The sequence below is a fragment of the Aedes aegypti genome, chromosome 2, assembly GCF_002204515.2.
Source record: "Aedes aegypti strain LVP_AGWG chromosome 2, AaegL5.0 Primary Assembly, whole genome shotgun sequence".
Taxonomy (NCBI): Eukaryota; Metazoa; Arthropoda; class Insecta; order Diptera; family Culicidae; genus Aedes; species Aedes aegypti.
Window position 1 is genome coordinate 452,325,153 of NC_035108.1, and position 25,742 is coordinate 452,350,894.

The following is a 25,742-nucleotide window of genomic DNA, read 5'->3' on the forward strand; positions in this document are numbered from 1 at the left end:
TATCTACCAACCGTAACAAAAAATAAATTTTAATTTTAAAATAGAAGGAAAGTTTTTCAATGAAAATTTTGATAAAGATTCCATCCATGCTATGACTTTTTTTGGAAAGCTTCGTGGGTTTTATTTAAAAACTCTCATTACCTCCTTTAAAATTCAATGGACTTTTACAATATATTCACAAAGATTCTAACAAAAGCTCTCCAAATTTTCATTTATTTCATAGATATGATTTATTTTAGGGACTGCTTTAGGGATTATGTTTTATGGATTCTCCAGAAGCTCATCCAATTTAACATCGCTTTGTAATTCTCCCAAATTATCGCCTGATAATTCCTGCGGGGATTTTTTCAGAAACTCTTCATGTTTCCAAATGTTTTTTTTTCCAGAAGTTAATTAAGGATTTTAACAAAAAAAAAATCCAGAGATTTCATTTCATTGAACTTGCCCACCTGGCTAATGTTGTACTACCACCCAGTAGGTTTTTTTTTATTATTCATAGTTTTCTCCAAATATCTACAAAAGCTAATTATCCAGAGATTTCTTTAAAGAATTTTTCATAGAATTTTTCCAAAAGATTATCTAGATATTCCCTCAGAATCTTTCAATCAATATTTTCTAAATCAGTTCCGATAAGGCTCGAATCCTTTACTCCAAGAATTTATCAAAAAAAAAAATCTTTCCAAGACTCGTCCGGTGATTTATTAAATAATATTTTCAGAGATGCTTCCTGGTATTTCTCTATAAATTTGGCAATTCGTCCAAGGATTATTCCAGGATTTTTTTTTTCAGAAAAATATTCACAAAGAATTCTTTAGCAAATTTTTTACAGTGGTTCTTCCAAAAAACTGTCCGAGCATACTCTAGGGATTTCTTCAAAGATGACTCTAGCGATGACTCCAAGAAGTTCTTTAGCAATTTAGCCGGGTTATCCTTCTGAGATTTCTCCAGTAATTTCTTCAGGAATTTCCCCAGAGATTAAACCAGAAAATTCTTTTCCTTTTCCTTCCTAAAAGTTGTTGTAGGGTTTTTTTTTCAGGAATTTCTCCAGAGATTTTTCTAGGTATTCCTCAAAAAACTTCAACAAGAATCTCCAGCACGGATTTTTCCAGAGATTCCTTCAGGAATTTTCCTAGAACTCCAGCAATTTCTCTAAATAATTCTTCCAGAGGCCCCTCCTGTGATTCCTCCAGTAATATCTCCAGAGATGGTTCCTAGTATTTCTTCATTTTGCAATTCGTCCAAGGATTATTCCAGGGATTTAAAAAAAAATATTAACAGAGATTTCTCCAGCAAAATTTCTACAGCTATTCTTCCATAAATTGTCCGATCATACTCCATGGATTTCTCCAAAGATGACTCTATAGATGGATTTTCTCCAGCGATTTCATCAGGAATTTTCCCGGAGATTACACTGGCAAACTCTTTTTATAAGTCTTATAAAAGTTGTTCTAGGTATTTTTCCAGGAATCCTTACAGAGATTTTCTCAGGTATTTCTCGAAAAACCTCCGGCCAGAATTTCTGCAGGGATTTATCCAGGGACTCCTCCAGGATTTATTTTTCCAGAATTGTCTCTAGCGATTCCTCCATAAAAATCCTACAGGGATTTAAATTTTTTTCTGGCGTTCCTCTGGGGATTGCTTCTGGAATTGCTCCAAGTATTTCTCTAAGAGTTTTTCTACGGATTTCTCCAAAAAGTTTTTTCGAGGATTTCCTGGACAAATTCTAGAAGGGAGGAATCTTGGGTTTATTTCTGATGAACATCTGGTATAATTCATGGTGGAATCTCGGGAGGAATCCTCAAAACGATCCCCGGAGATAACTTTTGAGGCTCAAAACAATTCTCTAGATAAACTTCTAGGGAAGCTGAAAAAACCCTTGAATAATTCTTGTGGCGATTATGCTAAAGCAATCTCCAGGAGAATTGCTGGTGAAAACTCTCGAGGAATCCTCTTAGGAATTTGTGAAGTTATTACTCCTAGAATCCATGAAAAAAATCCTGCGTTCCTGCAGGAATTCCTGACAGAATACCTGGAGCAATCCGTGGAGAATCCCTGAAGAATCTAATGTAAATCCTGCGATGATTTTGATGTATATTGTGAGCATTCTTACTATAATTATGAATAGATTCTGATGAGAATCCTGCAAAGAATCTTATATGAATACTACCAGAAATCCAATGAGAATCCAGAGAGGACACTGATAAAAATTCTGTGGTGATTCTGAGAAATTCATATTTTATGGGAAGTAAGTTTTGCAAATTTTTGTAACTTTTTGAAGTGGAGAAATAACCCTCTAAGCGTCAGGCAACTTGAACCGCTAGGTCCATGATTCCGACAAATGCAGACAAATCTTATTAGGCATTCCAAAATCTGAAAGCGAACATTTCCATATTTTAAATCATCTGCTAATATCGATAGATTCATGCTACCAAACTTACAGAATACTGCTGAAGAATCGTACCCAGGATCCTGTATTTCTCCAGAAAATTCTTCTTCTTCGACCGAACTTTATTCAGGAATCCAACAGATTCCTATGAAGGATTGCAACCAAATTCTATTTAGGATTCTATTCAGGTCACAGATAGATTCCCTTGTGAAATCTAATCAGTATTCAAACATAATCCTGCTCAAGATTACAGCCAATACCTGCTAAGGATTCCGACAAAATTCTATTCACGGATCTGACAAAATCCTGCACATGATTCCAAAAGAATTTTGCTCAGAATTTCAACAGAATCCTGCTGAGGATTCCAACAGAATACTTCTAAGAATTTCGGCAGAATCCTGCTCAGGAATTCAACCGATACCTGCTCAGGATTCCGACAAAATTCTGTTCAGAATACTACTCAGGATTTCGACAGAATCCTTTTCAGCATTTTGAACAGAATCCGACTCAGAATTTTGAACAGAAACTTGCTCAGAATTCCAACAGAATGCAGTATTCTCAGTATTCTGACAAAATCCTGTTCAGGTTTCCGACAATCACTGTCCAAGACTCCAGCAAAATCTTGTCAAGAATTCCGACAGAATTCCGACAGATTCCGATAGAGTCCTACTCAGGATTCTGACAGAATCCTGCTCAGAATTTCGATAGAATGTTTCTAATGATTTTGAACAGAATACTGCTCAGCATTTCGAACAGAATCCTACTCAAGACTTCGATTAGAAAATTTCTCAGTATCCTGCACAGGCTTTCGACAGGATCCTGCTCAAGATTCCTTTAAAATCCTGCACTGGATTCTGATTGAATCCTGCTCAGTATTCCAACAGAATCCTGTTCAGGTTTCCGACAAAATTCCTCTCTTGCTCCTCAACGATTCATTTGCGAGAAGGGCAACCTAAAAGTTAGACTTAGTCTTGCCCCCACTTTTCGGTATCTTCCTTCACAAGACAGACGTCCTTAGCGTGAAAAGAATCTTCGCAAATCATCCATTTAGCATCCATGCTACAATGTTTGGTAGTCTTGCTTTTTCTTAAGCAGAAGAATATCAGAATATATATATTTTGATATATATCTTATATTTCAGAAGAATAATAAGAATTAGGTTTCTTTTTTTCATATTGATTGGGGAAAGTCCGAAGATTCGATGTTCAGGAAATTTGTCTAAAGCGTCGAATTGATTGCTCATTTCGATGCAGTAATCAACATAAACCATTAAACTTTTGGAAGAAAGCACGTATTCCGGAGGAACGCCCTTTCTACCATTTTTACCGTGTTTAGTTTCAAAACCCACTTTTTGAAAGAAAGTTGTGAATTGTGCGATTAACCCTACCATTTGTTAGTGGTGGCAACCATATTCAGTGAAAAAAAAAACAAAAAAAAAGTTATTGCTAGCTTTTCGGGTTCAAAGAAAAATCGAAGGCACTGGTCCAAACAAGGATCAAAAAGGGATCAATATGTAGAAAAGTATTACTGATAAGTACTGTTTTTGAAGCACTGAAAAATATTGTTGTATTGCTCTAAGTAGATTTAAAAATTTCCGAGAGCAGAAAAAAAAATTGTGTACGCACAGCACGAAGCATCGTTCCAACAGCACTTGCAACAACAGTACTGTTTTCATCGAACAAGAGCGATTGTTTAAGTCATACATTTCCATCAAGTTCACCACACTGCATACCAACCTGATCGCCTTCTGATTAATACCCCCGCTTTCCGGCAAATTAACGATCTGCCCTCGCCCCTCATTTGTTAATCAATAATTAAATGTTTTGACATTTGATTAAGATTATGATTTCACCTTCGCATATTTCTCCGCATTGTGTCCATTCCGCTTCAGAAAACTTTCATCATCGATCGAGCGAGCTGTGCCCAAAAACTTTCGTGCGCTGAAAGTCGTTTTCTCCTATCTCCCGTGTACTATCCGACTATCCAATCTGCTAGTTTCGTGCACTTGGCTGATTATTGATTTCTTTTGAGCAAAAAACAACAAATCTACGCGGCTGAGCGCCACATCTCAATCACACTGTTTCGCTGTGCGAGAGGAATTCCCCCGCATATATTTTTTACTGCCTTATACCTCTAATTTGTTAGTCTAATTTCTAATCTGTTGCAGTGAATAAATTATACACAACGACGCGACGACGACGGCGACGATCAAATCTACAAACTGTAGCAGTTCACACAATGGCAAAGCGAATGCGCGATCGAGAAATGCGTACAATCTAAGAAAAAACACGTTATAAAGCAGCTTTAACGACATTATTTCGAGTGATATACACTTTGGGGCAGGTCGTTGGTTTTGATGGACAAAACCTCTAGTACTCTGGAGATCAGAAAGCTTTGGTGTCTTCGACTAAATTCCTTTAAGTAGATGAAAAAACAGAATTTAGTACTGTACCATTTAATTCCACTAGAGTTTGTATCCTTTGACAGATACGCGTATTTCGACCTCAACTGTAAGGCCGTCTTCAGTGTCGTGTACTAGACTCGACTTACGCGTATCTGTCAAACGAAATACGCGTATCTGTCAAAGGATACAAACTCTAGTGGAATTAAATGGTATAGTACTAAATTCGGTTTTTTCATCTACTTATAGGTATTCTACTAAACAGCTCGAGGATTTATTATAAATTCCTTTGTTAATTATTTTCACTTAATTTTTGATTTTTTTTTTGCGCAAAAAAACTAAATCTATTTTTTGGATGCTTTTTATAAAACTCCTTACAGCGCCTTAAATTTCAGTGATTAAGCGTAGCTTTCTTCCATAGAAAATTACTCAATGAACAACTTTGCAGAAGAAAGCTTTTAACTGGGAGTCTCCTATCAAAAGATAAAACTTATCTAGATATTTTAGACTTATCTTGATTATCTTCCAAAATGGTTGTCGAAGACACCAAACCTCTAGGATGCATATTCAGAGAACCAGAAGTTTTAGTCGTCGAATCTGCCCCAGTGTGCAAAACCGACTGGCTTTACTGTGGCTGGGATCTGAACCGAGATCCAAGTATGGGCGATACGTTAATTGCCACCCCCAAAATTATTTTTTTTTTTATGTTTCTCAACTAGCATTATTATTGTTGTTGCCCCTGTCGGCAACGGACTCCTCCTTCTAGCTGGTGATCGCAACGACGCTGCTTCCGCTGGTGGTTCCCGCACTGGACACCACAGTAACGAGCCCCTTACCACTGACTCCGCCTCCTCCGCCCACGGAAGCGCTCTGATGACGCAGGAAGTGTTCGCGATCCTTCAGATACTGATAGACGGAGAGATACTTTTGCTGACGGGCGATCTGCAGAGGCGTCAGCCCTTCCTGATTTTTGAGGCAGACTTCAGCGCCAGCGGCAATTAGCTGCTTCACGATCGGCAGATGACCGAAGAGGGCGGCTGCATGAAGGGCGGACTCTCCGTTCGGGATAAGACCGAGATTCGGGCGATACTTGAGCAACTCGTGGACCACCGAACTGTGTCCCTTGTGGGCGGCTTTGAAGAGTGCCGTGGCACCGTCCTGCAGAACATGGGCCATTGTTTCGATAAGTGAGTATCGTAAAACGGGGTATCATCGAACAGCGGGGTAACATTGATTGGTATGACTCAGAGCAAAAAAAGTTACCATTAACGTATCAAAAACATGATTCATGTTCTTATATATAAGATAATAAGAATTAATTTCTGTAATCTAAAAGTGTTTGTATATGCGAAAAAAAATTGTAATGCTTGTAAATTTTGTATTTTTACACGAAATTTTAAAGAAATATAAAAAACCGATCAATGTTACCCCAGATTACAGAAGCTGTGTGGGGAACAGGGATTTGTAAGGGGGTTTAATATACTTACGCAACGGACGGCATCCACGTAGGCTCCATGCAGCAGAAGCATTTTAACGATGTGATCGTGACCCATCTGGGAGGCAATCCACAGGGGGGTGGCCCCATCGTTGCGAGGGGTGTCCGGTTGGGCACCGGCCGCCAACAGAAGCTTGAGGACAGCGTTGTGACCATTTTGGGCCGCAATGAACAGCGGAGTGGCTCGATCCTGTGAAAGGAAGAAAATGTAAGGTTATTGATTGTTTTATCTAATTGAAGTTCGATCGCATATTAAAGTCAACTCTCCATGCACAATGATTGGGCTCCATACAAAGGGGCGGCCAAAACTACCAAAAACTTTTTTGAGATTTTTATGGTTTTTACTGTTTTAAAATATACCTCATCATCTTTGGTAAATAGGCCTTGACCGGGTTGCCGGTATTTTTTCTGCGCTTGTCAATTTTTTTCCATTTTTCAGGTGGATTTCATAATTTATAGTGTTGAAAAATTAACTAATTGATGGGAAGTTACATTTAATTTCAATGTATAATAATTTTTTATTTCAAAATATTTTACCAATGGAATGGCGTTTTGTAAAAGTTGTAAGTATTTTAAATCCTTCTCTAGTTGAAAGTAGAAGACCAATTAGTTTATTATCCTGTCTTCGTAAATTAATGGAAAGGATGATTTTAAATCGGCTTGAGTTATGGGCTGAAAAAAACAACATGTTTTCTTCGTCTCAATTTGGTTTTAGAAAAGGTCGAGGTACACGTGATTGTGTAACTCTTTTAACTTCACATATTGAGTAGATGAAAAAACCGAATTTAAAAACTCGACTCTGAAGTTCGAAAGTCGAGTCCAGTACACGACACTGAAGACGGCCTTACAGTTGAGGTCGAAATACGCGTATCTGTCAAAGGATACAAACTCTAGTGGAATTAAATGGTATAGTACTAAATTCGGTTTTTTCATCTACTTATAGGTATTCTACTAAACAGTTCGAAGATTTATTATTCACATATTGAGTTATCATTTAACAAGAAACAAGATGTAGTTTCCACATTTCTTGATGTTTCTGGTGCATATGATTCTGTTCTGATAGATTTGCTTTATAATAAAATGATCGATTGTAAACTTCCCTTAATTATTGCTAATTTTTGTACAATTTATTTTCTTTTAAAATTATGCATTTTTTTCATAACGGTGCAACGAAAATGATCCGTTATAGTTATTTTGGTCTTCCACAGGGGTCTTGTTTAAGTCCATTTTTATATAATCTATTCACTAGAGATTTTGTTTCTATTATTCCTAATGGATGTTATTTCATTCAATTTGCTGATGATAAGGTTATTTCCATCAGTGGTAAGAATAGAGAAGTTATCCGTCATTCCGTCATCATATGCAAAGTTGTTTAGACAAAATTGATACATGGGCGCATAGTAATGGTTTTACTTTTTCAGTGCAAAAAACTAATTTTATTATTTTTTCTCGAAAGCACTCTCCAATTGATATTGAATTGTATTTAAATAATCACCATATTGATCAAGTTTTTGAATATAAATATTTAGGTATATGGTTTGATCCTAAATTAACATGGAATAATCATATTCAATATATTCAAACCGTTTGTTCCAAGAGAATTAATTTTCTTCGAACGATCACTGGTACTTAGTGGGGAGCTCATCCCAGTGATTTAATTACACTTTATAAAACAACTATTCGTTCTGTAATGGAGTATGGTTGTTTTTCTTTTGGAAGTGCTGTTCAATCGCATTTTTCTAAACTGAAAAAAAAATCAATTTCGTTGTTTAAGAATTTGTTTGAAATTAATTAATTCAACCCATACTAAATCTGTTGAAGTTTTAGCTGGTATTACTCCTCTCCGAATTCATTTCGATGAATTGAATTGTAAATTTTTATTTCAATGTTTTTCAAATAATCATCCAATAATAAATATGTTGAAATCTTTGTATGAAATTAATCCTTCCAGTAAAATATTGAGCTCATTTATTTATTGTTCTGCTCATAATGTCATGTTAGATACATCTCCTGGTTTTCATGAATACAGCATGAATGTTCACTCTTTTCAACCTCATATTGATTTTACCTTACATGAAGAATTGAAAAATATTCATCCAAATGCTCGTGCTTCTTTTGCTAATTTATTATTTCAGCGTAAATTTATTGGAGTTGAACCCAAACAAATTTATTTTACAGATAAATAATGTAGCAGGTTTTGGAGTATTTAACTTTTATATAGCACATTTTTTTTTTTTTCAAATTAGAAACTCCTTGTTCCATTTACATAGCTGAGTTAACAGCTCTTCATTTTGCTTGTTGCTTGCTCGAAAAATTGTGCCCCAAACATTTATATGGTGTGCTCTGATAGTTTTAGTTTTCATGCTTTGAATACTATCATTTTTAATTTTAAAACAAGTAATATTATTTTATCTATTAAAGAAATATTAAATGAATTGTTTTGCAGAGGATTTATCATAAAATTTGTTTGGGTTCCAGCACATTGTAATATTTACGGTAATGAACAAGCTGATTCTTTAGCAAAATTAGGTGTTTCTCGTGGTGTAATTTATAATCGTGTAATTTATCCATCCGAATACTTTTCTAAATTGAAACAATATTCTATGGACAATTGGCAAAATACTTGGAAGGCAAGTGATAAAGGGCGTTATTGTTATTCTATTTGTCCAAAGGTAAAGTGTTTGCCTTGGTTTGATCAATTGTCACTTGGACGTAATTTTATTTGTTTCTGTTCTAGACTTATGTCTAATCATTATATATGTAACAATCATTTATATCGCATAAATATCATAGATTGAAATCTTTGTGAATGCTGTGAGTCATATGAAGATATAGATCATATTGTCTTTAATTGCACTCGTTTCAATTTGCCAAGAAAGGCTATTTTTGAAAAAAATTACAAAATCGGGTCACAATATTCCAAATTCTATCCGAGATATTCTGGCGTGTACAAATTTGAATATTTTAAAAATTTTATATGAGTATTTTAATGAGATTTCTTATTTTAGTTGATACGTTTTTTATATATTTTCAGATAGTGGACCTTCCGTATAATTTGTTTTTCTTCGAACATTTTAGCTGTTTCAGTTCCAGTCACTTGGATACAAAAGGTCCCTCATGATGATTACGACGGCTCCGATATGGATCAATTCCGGATGAGCCTTTAAATCTTAAGTTTTCTTTTTGTCATGATTTAAGAAAAGATAAAGAGGTTTTGTGCCTTTTGGAGAAAGATTCCAAAGTGAAATCACTCAAAGGGGTTTTTCTCTCTTTCAAAATTGAAGTTAAAAATAAATAAATAAATAAATAAAATATACCTCATGTATTATATTATTATGATCTTTAATTGAAATTGAACTAAAATTTAAATTTTATGACTTTTATGACGGCAAATCGGCTAAAGTCAAAAAATTGAAAAATGTAACAATAAAATAAAGCACAAAATTAATAATTTAGAAATGCAAGTTTTTCCCAAAGTAACGTACTATCTGGAAGCTTATGGTTCAACACATTTATCGAGCATGAGGATGAAAAGAAATATTTGGTTGAAGTTTTAATACTACTCAATATTGAACTTTAGTAATTTTGATGATTTTGATCATGAAAAACAACTCTTGTCGCGTCATGTCGCCGCCATTTCGAATATTGCTTATCAAAAAACATCCTTTGATCTTACAAAAAACGTTTAATTTTTTTTTTGCAGAAATTTGCTGATTTGCAAGTATGAGCTATTTGAATAATTCAATATTTTACATTCAGATTGCATATTTCATCGATTAAGGCAATAAAACTAGTTTTGGCCAAACTTCATTTTTTCCGACCATTGTGCCATGATTGGATATTGAAGGAATTATCGAAATAAAACCTAAACCGCAAACGGAGCCTGTGGAGTAACAGGGCACCCTCTGCAGTTTTGTGCCCTTCCTGTGCTACCCGGAGCAATGGCGCAGGTGACCTTGTGTTTCTCCGAGATATTCGGCTGCTCTTTTTCAGTCTCTAGCCTGAGGCAAAATAAGGGTGGGATTATGAATATGTTGCTATTTAATTTAAATTATCACCTATATGATTTCGCATTATGCGTTTTACACAGTGTATTCTGTGCTTTTTGCCTTTGGCTACTTTCAATAGATACCGATCTGTTTTTTTTTCGCTGCTGGTCTTTTTCGTGCTGAGATTGAAAAAAAGCTCAATCCTGCCTAGTTTGGGTAGTGGCTACGGTTAGGTTAGCTCAGATCAATCTTCAGCATAAAAGAACAGCAACGATCAATCTTTGCAGACTCATGCAAAATGGTGCAGCCAAAGTGGCGCTAGTTCAAGAACCCTACTTTCGTAGAGGGAACTTCTATCTAGGTAACCTTGTGGACCGATTTTATGCTACTTTCAGCAAACTTGAAATGGCAAACTCGCGCGCCATGCCCCGCGCATGCATGCTCATTAATAAAGCAATCTTTGCTACACTCATTTCTGAGCTAACTACCAGAGATGTATGTGCTGTCACAATCGATGTTTCTGTTGGTGACCTCAATAGAAAATACGTCTATTGTTCGGTATATATAGCATCATGTGGTACCATCCCCAATGGATAACTTCAAACGAGTTGTCGTACACTGCGTGACAAAAAGCCTTCCGCTAATTGTGGGCAGTGATGCTCATCACATCATTTGGGGCAGCTCAGATATCAATTTGAAAGGCTCCAGTCTGATGGAATACTTAAGTAGTACAGATCTTGGATTACTTACCATAGGCAATCGCCCAACCTTAATGGTATCTAATAGAGAAGAAGTGTATGACATAACTAGGATCAATGGAAATTCTCGAATTCGCGGAAGCCGCGAAATCCGCAAAATTTGAGCATTGCTGCGAAATATGGAAAATCCCGCGAAATGCCGCGAAAATAGTTAAATTTGGAGAATTTATATGAAAATCACAATCAATTTCAATGTTTTTGCTTATGAAAATTGTTTTTTTTTCATTTAATTTTAACTTGGACGTCTTTCTGGCTTACTACTTACTTACTACTTACCTACTTACTACTTACTAAACCTTGCACTACTCCTCTAATAACAAATTCTATCATCTAGGTTTGTAAAATAAAGTATTTTTTTTTTGTTCACTGAAAATGTGTATGAAATGTGTAAAATATGGCCAAATGTATCAGACCGCGACAAAGCCGCGAAATTTTAAGATTTTTGTTTTGGTCGCCCACGAAATTTTAAAAATTTTGCCGCGAATTTCCATTGTCCCTAGACATAACGCTCTACGAACAGAATCAGTCACGAGTTGACGAATTGGCATGTATCAGATAAGGAATCATTATCTAATCATCGCTACATCTTCTTGAAACATTCAAATGTTACTGCGCAGATTTTGCATTTTAGGAATCCCCGGTCAACAAACTGGGAACTCTATATTGAATTGGTTGCGACCAAATTTCATTGATATTCTCCGTCCATTGAACATCCAAGTGATTGGATGATGCCGTTGATACTACAACATCCTACATTATGGAAGCTTTTAAAGAAGCATGTCCTTTGCGGTCTGTGAAGACTATAAGAGGAATTCCATGGTGGAATTCCGATCTGACTAGACTCAGGAAAACAATGTAGAAGGAGTTTGAACAGCTCGCAAGGCTTACAAGAAGGCTCTTCGTTCTGCTGAACGATCCGGCTGGAAAAACCTTTGTACAAATGTTTCCAGTTTGAGTGAAGTCAGTCGGCTGAAAAAAATCATTGCAAAATCTAAGGATTTCCAAGTGAACGAAATTCGCTTACCTAATGGTGACTTTACTTCTTCCGATGAAGAAGTTATATAATGTTTATTCAATACACACTTCCCCGGATGTGTGGACATAGCATCTACGGATGAACCAAATGTCTTTTTATGTAGTTACGAGTCTCTGGCCTCGGCTAGCAGTATCGTAACTACGGAATTGATTCAATGGGCACTTAATAGTTTTGCTCCTTTCAAATCTCCAGGAGCGGATGGGATTTATCCTGTTCTGCTTCAAAAGGGATTTGAGTTTATCAAACATGTTTTGAAAAAGCTACTTGTAAGCAGTTTTGCTACCGGGTACATTCCCAGATCCTGGCGTGATATTACTGTAAAGTTTATCCCGAAAGGAGGACGTGCGTTGTATGAAGAAGCGAAGAGTTTAGACCAATCCGTCTGACTTCTTTTCTTCTGAAATGTCTCGAAGGCATTATCGATCATCACATCCGTGATGTTTATTTGGCAAACATGCCTCTTCATATGAATCAACATGCTTACCAATCTGGAAAGTCCACTGTGACTCTTTTACACAAAGTTGTATACGATATCGAGAAAGCATTCGCTCAGAAGCAATCCTGCTTGGGATTGAGGGTGGCGGTGCCTTTGATAATGTGTCTTTCGATGCCATATTGGAAGCCGCACGAAACCATGGGCTACCTACAAAGATTACCAATTGGATTCATCAAATGCTCAAAAACCGACATCTCTTCTCGACATTGCGTCAAGCAGCAATTCGAAAATTGAGTGTTTGCGGATGCCCCCAAGGGGGAGTCTTGTCACCACTTTTGTGGAATCTCGTAGCAGATACGCTATTGAGGCAACTCAATAATTGCGGTTTTCCAACTTATGGATTTGCCGACGACTATCTAGCTCTGATAGTTGGTATGTACATAAGCACCCTATTCGACCTGATGCAAAGTGCTCTTCAGGTAGTCGAGAGTATTTTTGACCCTAATATGGCCTTTCAGTTAACCCGAATAAAACATCTATTGTTCTTTTTACGGAAAGACGAAACCGCGATGGAATTCGACCTTTACGTCTTTTTGGCACTGAGATTAATGTAACTGATCAGGTAAAGTATATCGGAGTCGTTCTAGATTCCAAACTTTCTTGGACACCTCACATTGATTTCAGAGTCAATGCCAGCGAATCTTTGATGAAACCTGGTTGAGGCCAAGTATATCAAATGGATTTACACAACAGTTGTTCGACCAATATTGGTATATGGATGTCTTGTGTGGTGCAAAAAGGGCGAAGTGAGAACTATCCAATCAAAATTGGGCCATCTCCAAAGGATGTGCTTGATGGCGATGTCTGGTGCGTTCTCTACAACTCCCACAGCAGTGCTCGAGGCCCTTTTTTGTCGAAGCACTTTCTTGCTTTTACCGTTTATGGGTACTGGATCTACTGGAGAAAAATCCAGTGAATCGTAGATCTACACACACTTCGTTGTTTCCACTTTAGGTGAATTGGGACAAAATGGTCCTTGCTCCAAGTGATCTCACAATTGCTTGTCACTTTCCTTACAGGACATTTATCACACAATTCCCTTCACGGGAAAAGTGGACGTCTGGCTATTTGGAAGAAGTATATCAAACAATATAGTATGTTACACTGATGGCTCCCTTCTTGAAAGTAGAGCTGGTGCAGGAGTATATTCTCGTGAGTTGAGGCTGAATCAGTTTTAATCACTTGGTAGAAACTGCACCATTTTTCAGGCGAAAATATTTGCTCTTTTGTGTGGAGTGCAATCAGCACTTCAACAGCGCGTAATGGGTAAAGTCAAATACTTCTGTTCAGATAGTCAGGCTGCTATAAAAGCTCTTGTTTCGGCCAACTCAAGGTCGAAGCTTGTTATCGCATGTCGAACTCAAATTGAGGAACTGAATTCAGTCAACTCTGTAAACCTTGTATGGGTACCTGGCCATTCTTCCATCGTTGGAAATGAATTGGCTGATGAGCTAGCTCGTGATGGAGTATCACATGACTTCATTGGCCCTGTTTTGAATGTATCCAAACTACTATTTCTGTCCAAACATGTACACTTGATTTCTTCAAAAGAATTTATGCTAAAAAACAAAATGGCATTGCTTTGAACATTGTTTCACAGACAAACGGAAAGAAAATTGAGGGTTTAAGTAGGTTTCTAGCAAAAGAATCTAAAATTTATATTTCCACTCAAACATGTACACTGGACACGTACAATGCAGTTTACGCCGAAAAAACTACAAATCATCGCTTTGAAATTTGATTTATAGGCAAACAGGTTAAACAATAGGATTTCTTCAAGTTTATCTCTCATATTTTTAATTCATCAACATCTTTTGGAATGTGTCTAACATTTTTGTTAATGTTTTGTTAATATGTTTTGTGAAGATACTAGATTTTTTAGAAAATGCAACTTCGTCTCTGATTATTTGTCTACATAACTATGGTCATTCAGATTTGAAAAACCTGAAAATATATAATTTGCAGTAAAATTTGACACGATTCTAATGCCACGTCAGTGTGCAAAAAAAAATGTGTTGGTTTCATTGCTCTAGGGGAAATTTGAAAACCATAGGAACATTTTTTTTACCGTACTACACTATAATATATGGGGCCCAGATAGCCGTAGCGGTAAACGCGCAACTATTCAGCATGACCATGCTGAGGGTCGTGGTTTTGAATCCCACTGGTCGAGGATCTTTTCGTGAAGGAAATTTTCTCGATTCCCAGGGCATAGAGTATCATCGTACCTGCCACACATACACATGCAAACATGGTCAATCGGCAAAGAAAGCTCTCAGTTAATAACTGTGGAAGTGCTCATAAGAACACTAATCTAAGAAGCAGGCTTTGTCCCAGTTGGGACGTAACGCCAGAAAGAAGAAGAAGAAGAAGAACTATGGAATATAAATTTTAATATAAATTTTGAAAATCGGTTGGGCAGTTGCTGAGGGTTTATGGACATAAGGACGAAATACAAAAGGTCGAAAACAATTTGCACGGTGGGAAATTTTTCCTTATATGAAAAAAGATTTTCGACCTTTTGTCCCTTCTTTTTGTTCTTCAACTTTTTGTCTTTTCGACCTTTTGTCTTTTCGACCTTTTGTCTTTCAATTTTTTGTCATAGATTGCAGCTGATATTTATAGCATCTAAGGCAAAGAATGTCTCTTGAGATTTCCTTCTGTAGAACATTTCCTGTTTTTTCATACTAAATTTCGGCGCCTCGAAGATTAACAAAAATGAAGTTAAATTGTTAACTAGCCTAAACGGTTTCATGTAAATGCGTTTGCAGCTATATTGTCAGATACGACGATATCGTGATCTCTAAGCCACGGCCAGAATCGAGCTAAAGCATGATCATAAATAAGCGGTCAGAGAGATTCATACCAAAAAATTTTATTCAATTTGCTTATCGGCATATCGGTCTATTTTGCTTTGGCGTTTAACTTTTCGCAAATTTTCACCATATCTTAGAGTCTTAATGTACTTTAAAAACAACCCTTTTACAAAGTAAGTTTCTCAGTAATTTAACATACAACAAAACCAGTTAGTCAAAGTGCCTATCCACTTCCCCTTCAAGTGAGAGTCAATTTCACATAACGAAGACACATTTGCAAATTCCTCCAATCTTCCGAAGCATGCCACAGTAGTCAATTCGCGGAAGGTCTCCTCAACTTAAACCCAAGTGGCGATATACCACATTCCCATTCACCACCAAGTCAAGTCGGCAGCAGTCGGTGTGGTCGCTCATATCGTGTGCCTCTTCTACTAGTTACTTGAACCAATTCAGGTCAAGCCCCAATATGGAGAAAAAAAAATGAAGCAAAGCAAGATTCGCATGCTGATGGTGCCGGGGCAAGTTGGCATTTTTGAACGCGAAAAGCGAAAACCACTGAAGCGTTATCTTTCACAAACGATGGGACTTCAACACTCTCTTTCCCACCCGGTTGGGCCGATCGGGGCTTGTGGAGTCCCTGCGGGTTGCACTCCCTGGTTAGTAGGGTGCGGCTTATTTTTCGAATGTTCTCAAAACAAAAAGTTCGAGAGTTTTAGTCATGTTTCATTCTACTGACTTATTGTTCTTGATGAAGAATCGCGATTAACTAATGAATATGGCCTTTTTTTATTAAACTCACCTATTCTCGTTTACGTTCGAAAGCTCTTTCGATCGAAAACGATTTTGCATTCCCGTTTACGCCAGCAAAATCAAGTGGGCCATGGATTCGAACGAATAGGATTCGATCGAAAGTTGAATTCGCTGTAAACAAGAATGAGGGTGATAGTTTACTCTCCTTTACTTGATATTCCGTGTCTCTACACACTCAATCTGTTCGGTAAAAATAACTGGGTTTTTGAACTACCGAAAAAATCAGTAAACAAAAAAAAAATGTCAGAAATCGAAAAACAAAGATTTTTGCTGAAATTTTGCAGAGACCTTTCTTTTTAAATCATACATCGATAAAAAAATAAAACATGGTGAAATTTGCTTTTCAATTACGCGTGGCGACACTTTTTAAATTTTACTGACTTTTTCGGTAGTTCCAAAACCCAGTAAAATTTTACCGACCCCAGTACTTCAATCTAAGTGTGTATATCCAGTTAGAGAACCATAGTAAAAGTTGGGATTCATGACTACCTCGATATTCCCTTGTGTCGCATTTGCATTTGTTTTGTGTTCTAAAGCTCGATACCTCCCTTCAATATGGTCCCTTCAATTTCGAGTTATGGAGAGTTGACTGTATTCAATAAATACATTCAGTGCATTAAACTACTGGAATACAAAAGAACAAACGAACATTTGCTTTTGAAAACATTCAAAAAATAAGCCACACCCTATTGGTTATCCATATTCTGTCACATTGTTGCTGAGATTGGCAGTGCCCTCAGTGGAAGTGGACACAAACTGACGGAGGCAAGTATCGTTCGCTTTACGATCTATTAAGCAAAAATTCCATTAAGCCTAAATTGTCTGCATGCATCATTTATCTTCATTTCATTATATTCTTATGCATCTCTTCGTTGACGAACGAATTGGGGATTGGCGATTGTCGTCTGTTCTGGTAGTTGGATCGATCAATTGGGGTTTCTTCTTCGCCAGTTGTGATTTGCACCGGCAACTTAATCATGTTTTAAAACAATAAACACAGTAGCTTGGAAAGTGTGTGTGTTTTTTTTTTCGAAGAAGTAGCAATCACAGCATACTGAGGTGCCGTCGACTAACGGCAACAGCAGAAGAAGATATGACCGTAGGCAAAGAAGGCCAAAAACTTATTGAAACTAAATACCTATCACTTTAAAACAGTCTTCCCATGAACCGAACCGATGTGCAACTTTGGTTTGAACATTGCTACTTGTGTTGGACCACAAACGCGCTTTGTCTCTGTACCAGTGTATCAAACCGAACCCGGTACATGTGTACCTCGGTTCAAACTTTGGTTCAAACTTGGGTTCAAATAATGGAACAAACCAGGCAGACAGAGAACGGTTGAAATCCACGCGGATAAATTTCTACGATCATATATGGAACTTCTTGGTTCAAATCGCAAGACCCTTGAGGCGTGAATAAACGTTTTGTTTGAGCAAATTTATTGAGATCAATACTTTGAGGAACATTCAGTGGTAACTTTATGAAAAAAACAAGGATTTTACTATATCAAACAACAAGACACGATAAGTAGAAATTGATAAGCGTGGATATCAACATTTTTTTGTCTCTCCGTTTGTGTCATCATTCTGAAGCTCGAATACAACCGAAGATTTGCACCAAAATTTGAACCACGGTTGCAATCGAGGTACAAATGGACCGGTTTTCGAACCGGCGTTTGCACCGATGTTCACTTTACACATGTTTGGGTTTAGGTTCAGTTTCGAGCGTTTCGGTTTGTACACGAAAACAGAGTACAAGGAGAGTACCGAAACCGCCTGAACCAACGTGTTCGGTGTTCGTTTGGGAAGACTGCTTTAAAATCACTTCTATATACTTCAAGCTGCTTGTGCTGATGGTGATGGTTCTATTTTGTTTATAATGGAGGGTCAAAAGGATCGATATATTGATAAATTTGGAGCCTATTACAGAAGCATAAAAGACAATCGTCTTGAAGAAAAGTTTGCCAGTAAGTCTGACAATGATCGTGGAGTTTGCTAGGAATCTAAGTAGAGACTAAAATTAGATGCATTTAAGATACCGGTTTTAAGGGAAATAAATGACTAAGGTTGTTATTAGTAATGAACCGTAATCCAAGCAAGAGCAAGTGAAGTTACACACCAAAAAACTACAATAAAAAACTGCAAAACTTTTTGCATTCAGTTTGACCAATAACATTGGATTCCGCATTATGATTATTTCCTTGTTGATCAAAACTCAAATGACACATGCACTATTCAAATCCACTACAATGGCTGAAGCAGTCCAAGTTGGTGTAAAATTCACTCTCAAAATTGTTATTGGATTGCGTTTCTCTAATGGATCCAAATATTTTTTTAAATATTTTAAATCGAAATGCTTGTTCTTCTACTGATAAAGAGGACGAGCTGTTTAATTTTCTATAAGGTAATAACATACATATAGCAGTTATTACTTAAACTTATTTGAAACCCCGATCCCAACTCAAAAGAGATTCAAACTTTTTTGTTTATCGTAATGACTATCGACTTATCGAGCATGTGGGGTAGTTGCTATCATTAGTCATAGGCGTATAAAACATCAACTTTTTAAGTAGATGAAAAAACCGAATTTAGTACTATACCATTTAATTCCACTAGAGTTTGAGGATATTACGGCCTTACAGTTGAGGTCGAAATACGCGTATCTGTCAAAGGATACAAACTCTAGTGGAATTAAATGGTATAGTACTAAATTTGGTTTTTTCATCTACTTATAGGTATTCTACTAAACAGCTCGAAGATTTATTATCATCAACTTTTTGGTCATTTGAAACCAAAGTTTTTGAAACTGTGGATGTTTCAGCTTTGTAAATTTACTTTCATAGCTGCCCATTTGCCTTTTAAATGCACTGGAGAGCAAGTTAATTTGTACATGGATGCTTTTTATGCAAAACACCGCAATACCAATAACGGAGCTCTTGAGGATATTTCTCAATGTAATACCCTGATAGCCCTACTTGTTTTTCCTCTTATAGAAACTCTTCTACGATTGATTTGGTCCTAACCGACTCTAGTCACCATTATAGCCAACTGATTACTCACGCTGATTTTGATTCTGATCATGCATCCTGTTACATTTCAAACATCCCATGAAATTATTCCCAATTTTATTAGCTTCGATATAAATGTTTTCGAGCCGTTTCTAATACATATGAAACATATATCGATAGCAAACTTGATGTTAACATTTCTTTGCAAACAAAACTTGATATTGGTAATCCTCTCGAAACTTTAACTTATTCTATTGCTGATGCAAGAGGCATTGTAATACCAAAATGTGAAGTAAAATTGGAATCCGTTATCGTAGACGATGATCTTTAACTCTTGATCTTTTTGTTTTACGAAAATTTAGAGCCGGTCGTCTGATACCTGACACGTCGTTATACATAAAAAATACAGTTCTTCAAACAAAACTCCAAAACATAAAACGATATGTTTCTTTCGCATCAAAATGACAAAGTGTAGAAATTCACGTTTCGTGAGCGATGATAAATGGCACCCGTTAGCTATATGCTCTTTTCTGCATACCCGCAAGGGATTCAGTTTCCAAGAAGGATCCGTGGGTGTTCATTTCGTGTCTTTATTGGGCAGACCATTTCGAAGAAACAACACTTAGTTAGACTGATATCCTGGGTCTCGTGCTTGGGGATAATCTCCCTTCGCCAGAGAAAGTAGGTTAGCAGACCGTGTAAATTTGTGTGACTGCCTTCCCCAGTTTGCATCCGTCACTGCCAGCGGCGGTACTTTCTTCGTTATCTTTCGCAGTTGATTGAATGTATCGAACGTGTGCTGTCATCGCCAAATATCCGTTTTAATCGCATTGTAATTTAGGCCAGTTTGATGAACTTTACAGTTACAGCAAGTCAATCATTCTGTTTCTCCCTTATTTCAGCGACATGTTGCTGTCGCTTCAAAAAAATACACACGTGCCGGAAGAAATAATAAACATCTTTACGGTACTGTCGGTGCTATTAACGAACGCATTTAAGGGATGTGCGTAACCCCTGTGGGTATTTGGTACAAACTCGTTGAAATTTTCAATCCTGATGTGATGACCTTTTCATATTTGTTTTGAGGGTTATATTCAATCCGTAGTAAAATGTGTTCTGTACTTCCACATTGAATCCTAGAAGGAATCCAAGGAAGTTTTAACATTAAATCACTGGAATTTCTGATAAGAAACCTGGAAGGTTCCTGATGTAAATCTTTGACAGTGTCTGGTTTGAAGGGTTTCTAATGAAAATTCTGGTAAGATTCTGATGAGAAATGAAAGATTTTATGTGAATCCTGAAATAAGCAGCATTAATTTAAGCAATTAAATTAAAATCCAAGAAGAATTCAGAAAGAATTTCGATCAAAATACTGGAAATAGTTTGGAATGAGCTCTCCAAGGGTTTCAATTAGATTGTCCAAAGGATTCTGATGCGAATGCGTAATAGATTCTGATGAGAATCCTGGATGAGTTTTGGTAAGAGACTTGGAAGGATTCTGTTGAGGATTCTATGGAGCATCATTTAGTGGAAAATCCTTGAAGGATTATAATGAAAATGTTAAAATAAGTGTGATAAGAATCGTAGAAGGATTCTAATAAGAATCATGTCAGTTTTCTGAAGACAAATATAGAAAGTTTTGATGATTCATATTAGAATCCTCAACTTGAGTTCGGGACATAGTCATCATTTCCGGGTTACTCTGAATTTCGATAATCTTTTCTAGTGATATAAGCCGTATCAATCTCCGCAAGTTTGCTAGCATAGCATGTTAATAGCAATGATTTAGCTGAAGAAAGTTTTAGCGCAATAAATCTTGTGAAGTTATTGAAATAGCTGAGATTGCCGCCGATATATCTGCTCAAGACTACAGATAACAGACGTTTAAGCTCGATTATAGAACTGTGTAAGATAATTAACGGTCATTTTAAATGGCAACACATGTAGCAACATCGTGGTGGCGCTGTTATCGCTAAGTTCCCATGACGATATCAGTGGTGATAATGGAACATTTCTAGATTCTGATATTCATCACTGTTTGACGCAATAAGCTGTGTGACGGTGCTAGTGATTTCAACGTGTTTTAGTTTGAATATTTACACAGGTTTTCAGAAGATTTTTGCTCTAGCATAATCATCTGTTATCTGTGTTTATAGCGAAAACCGTGAAAAGGGAAGAGAGACTCGACAGCAGTCAATAAACTATTTTGATTGCCGTTACAACATCCCGGCCTGATGGCCGAGGCAAAACATGCCTCGTCTAGTGGTGATCCTGGCGATCCAGGTGGGTGTTGCTTCTACGCAAAAAACTAAACGAAGCAAATACGCAAAATAGCGTTAGCGTAGCGTTAGCGTTAGCGTTAGCGTAGTTACGGTATACTTCGTAGATTGGATACTAGCAACATTCATGTTTCTTTTTAATAATCTCATCCTGACTACTTTCAAGAACAAGGCAGGGGAGTATACCTTGTTCAAATCATAAACAATAATACTAAAAGCATGAATATCGCTATTCCCGGCCACGCCCATCTTTACCGTAACTTGGGATAGGGAAAGGAAATGTTGATGCAGCACTTACTTAACGAGAGGCCACCGACTCAGCGACACCCTCATAAGTGCTACGGAGTTGGAGGTTGGGGAAGGTATATTGTCAGGATTCGCCTAGAAAGCTGGCGATAGACCATAAATATTTGTTGTTTAAGCGTTTTCAAATTAATCTTTTGAATGCCGGCAATCAAAAGAAAAAACAATAGCTTATTTATAGTATAAATAGTATTTCGCGAAATGCTTGTCGATTGTGCAGTAATATTTTTGCTCAATAACCAGTAAAAAGCAAAACCGATCCCTCCAGGGTCATCGGATTGTATAAAATAACGATACGCGTAAAAAAAAATCACGCCTATTGAAAAACTGTACTGTGCCCATTGAAAAACTGTACTGGGTGGTACTGTATTTTTAGATAATCGAAAAACGAAAGGAAGCGCGTTCGAACTTAACACTCTAGGATAACACAGTCGGTTTTTCTGCTCAAAATTATACGAAAAGCAGAATCGATCCCTCCAGGGTCATCGAACGGTTAAAAAGCATCCACAACCGATTGTTAGTTGCGTAACACCCGCCCGGACAGAATGCGCTATCTGAACATAATTATCAAACTCCGAAAATAACATTTTCCGTTCAAGAAACGATCAGAAGTTCCACGACGCGGACAAAAACGATCCGGAAGGCTCACAAAAGAAAAAGTATCATACTGGAACAAACTCACCGGATTGATTCTCTAAATTTATGTGCTGCATGTCACTACCAAACGAAGCAAATACGCAAAATAGCCCACAAACGCCACTAACAAACCCTTACATCATTTACGCATCTATTGAACTAGCGGTCGGAGTGCAAGATGCAGCGAAGATAGGAATGACCAAGGAGGGCCGTGGAACTAGGTACATGCTTCGTATAAATTTGAAATCAGTACATCGTAAGGTGAAGATAAATCGAAGCCAAACCTCAAATTTTCAAGAGCACGGATCTGGAGAACTAAACATCCGTTTAATCTGAAAACTTAATCGATTGGTCACTCGCTGGTGGTGACCAATCGATTAAGTTTTCAGCTTAAACGGATGTTTGGTTCTCCAGATCCGTGCTCTTGAAAATTTGAGGTTTGGCTTCGATTCATCTTCACCGTAAGCTGACTAAAATGACCCAGCTCACTAAAGAAAGACAATTTACACCGTCTTCGGTCTAAGGCTGCACAGACTGAACAATCACGAACATTAGGCAACGGACAACACGGAACACCCAGTAGCCCAGTGATGAATTTTTCGTTTGACGAAAAATTTTCACCGTCTGGAGCGGGAATCGAACCCACACCTCGTGGCACAATATGCCTAGACGACTGACGCCGCCAACCGTACGACCACGAAGCCCACGGAACCGTCGTCGAAATTACTTCCCATCCTACGATGAACAAGATGCAGGGCGTCGTCTACGAATCTGATTCTACTGAAGTCGACGAGGTAGCACATCTCAGCTATCTGACGTCGCAAGGAGTATCATTCCCGGAAGTCGAGCTTACTACGGGCTCCACAAGACCTTGCGGTCTGGTAAACTCGTCCTAAGTGTACCATGTAAGCTGATAAGACCGGTAGTCCTCTACGGGCATGAAACGTGGAGGATCCTCGAAGAGGACCTGCAAACGCCCTGGATTTCGACCGACTTGTGCTTAGGACGATCTTTGGCGGAGTATTTATGAGATGTTTGTTCACTCTACGGTGAACTCAGTATCCAAACTCACGTGATATTCATGATAACTGACAGCTCGGCCTACAATCTGCTTTATAAGCAGTCATTAGACTACCGTTTTGTCTCCAATTCTGAACATACAATGGTAAGAATCGATATTTTTACATCTTTTCAATGTAGAGAACTGTAATCATAGTAGAATTGATTGATTCTATAACATTTCCCCGAATATCATTACCCCGAAAACCATCACCCCGAAAGTCAATACCCCGAATGGTCAAGTACCCCGAAAACCAAGACCCCGAAATCCATTACCCCGAACTCAATTTTGTGTAACTTCTTCTAAGCTTGTTTTAGGTCATGCGTCATATCAACACTCTTAAATCTTTTCAGTTAGCTACATTTTCCACTCCTTATAAATTTAGGACAATAACATATCTCATTCAATACATCACCCTCTTTTGACCAGACGATTTGCAATACAATTAGTTCAATTCAAATGGAATTCACTGTTGATGGATCACCATCTAAAAATGCAGTTTATTTTTTTAAAGAATATACTGTAAGCCGTTGTTATCAATAAATTAACGCAAAGGCCGTAAGAGCATCCATAGTAACTGTTGGTATACATTCAATTGCCTTTGCTGGTTACCTCATTTGCTCTGGGCCACCTTATTATACCCAGTTATTTTCGACACTTGATTTTCATTGCAAACTGTTCCGAAAACTTGCTCAACTCTTAGAAGTATTTGAAACTCGCTCAAAGGAAATTTAGTGCTTTTTTATCATCATCCTCCAAACAGCGATGCACACCTAGCGTTTATTAATAAATCAGTGAAATAATGAAAACTAATTTAAACCACTCACCTTCATGCAGGCATGAACGTTGGCCCCGTAGCTGAGCAGTTCGCTAACCATGTTCTCGTGACCGCCCTGACAGGCGACGAACAGTGGCGTTCCTCCGTCCTTCCGAATGCCGGAAATTTCGTAGCGCGCACCAAAAGTCGTCCCGGAAGGTGAGAAACGGCAACGCAGCAGCAGCATAGTAGAAGAAAGAAAAAGGATTTAATTAAAAAATATTCATTTACACAATGTTATGGCAGTGCACCGAGGCGTGGACATGGACGACAACTATGGACGGAATCTGGGAAAGGTTGAGAGTGACATAGTGCTTGGAAAAAGTGTCCTGGAGAATAGTGCATTAGACGTTGAAACGTTGCTAGTGCGGGTATTGGTTGGGAAGCAATCGTTAAAATTAAAAAAAGCAATTGACATGGAGCAAAAGGATTTTCTAATATGGTTGAGGGGAAATAAGAAAGGATCATTTCCTAGACTGAGCGAATGGCTACAGCTATAGCTACTTACAACCGAGCAGCAGTCCACGGGTGCTCCGGATTTCAAAAGTATTCTAGCGACGTCCACAAAGCCACCCTGGGCGGCAAAGAAAAGCGCTGTCGTTCCGGTCTGGAAATAGAAAAAAAATGCTAAAGGAACTGGTACCAAAAACTTAACCTTCTCACAATATTGAGTGAGAATTTACGAATGATGTAGTCAACGATTGTTTGAAAAATATAACATTTCACAAAAATTGGTAAGTTAAATTTCATCAAAAATAACACATTGGATAAAGGTTGCCAGTAAGACTACCGTAGGTTTGAAAATGAATCTAAACATAATTTGAAAGTTCTGTGCAAATAGGGTTATGCAAAACCAGTTATGGACAAAATGGTTCCCTATTTCGCCATACGGGATTACATTTTGAAAGATTTTTTGTGTTGTAGTAGTAAGATTTAAGATGTATCTTTATGTTTAAACATTCAAAATGATTTAATATGTGAAAGTTATCGAAATTTCCCGTATGGCCAAATGGGGAACCACTATGGCCATAACTGGTACTCTTTCCCTAGTTGAAATATTTATTTGCAATAACCATGTTGCATTCATTACAGATGTCAAAAGAAATCAGAATCCTAAAACAAGCTTATGACTCATGATATCATGATTTCAATGTGTCTTATGAAAATACACCATGATTTGGACTCTTGATGATAATTGAGTCAGATTGCCGTAACGCAACGCACGTGTTATTTATTTGTTGCTGATTGCTTGGAATCATCATTCATATGCATAAAATAATGATATCATGGTCGAAAAACAAAATACAACTATAAAGCGGGATTTGAATCTAAAACCTTCGTATTCCAATACGATATCTGGGAGAAGTAGATAATTTCAAACAAATCATCGAAAAAGATTGAAAAAAAACTTCTGTTAATATTATGTTAAACTTTTAAAAAAATGTAAATCTTT

At 37.3% G+C, this 25,742-nt stretch overlaps 1 protein-coding gene across 1 annotated transcript in view; it reads right to left on the minus strand.

The window, feature by feature from the left end:
* Nucleotides 1-5,104: 5,104 nt before the first annotated feature.
* Nucleotides 5,105-25,742, minus strand: part of LOC5564932 (ankyrin repeat domain-containing protein 29) — a 43,544-nt gene continuing 22,906 nt past the window's right edge. Inside the window, exons 3-6 of the mRNA XM_001649220.2 lie at nt 24,798-24,896; nt 24,300-24,398; nt 6,275-6,472; nt 5,105-5,945 (exon numbers count right to left, since the gene is read on the minus strand). Coding sequence (XP_001649270.2) covers nt 5,550-5,945; nt 6,275-6,472; nt 24,300-24,398; nt 24,798-24,896 — 792 coding nt within the window. The 3' untranslated portion in view covers nt 5,105-5,549. The remainder of the gene's footprint in view (nt 5,946-6,274; nt 6,473-24,299; nt 24,399-24,797; nt 24,897-25,742) is intronic.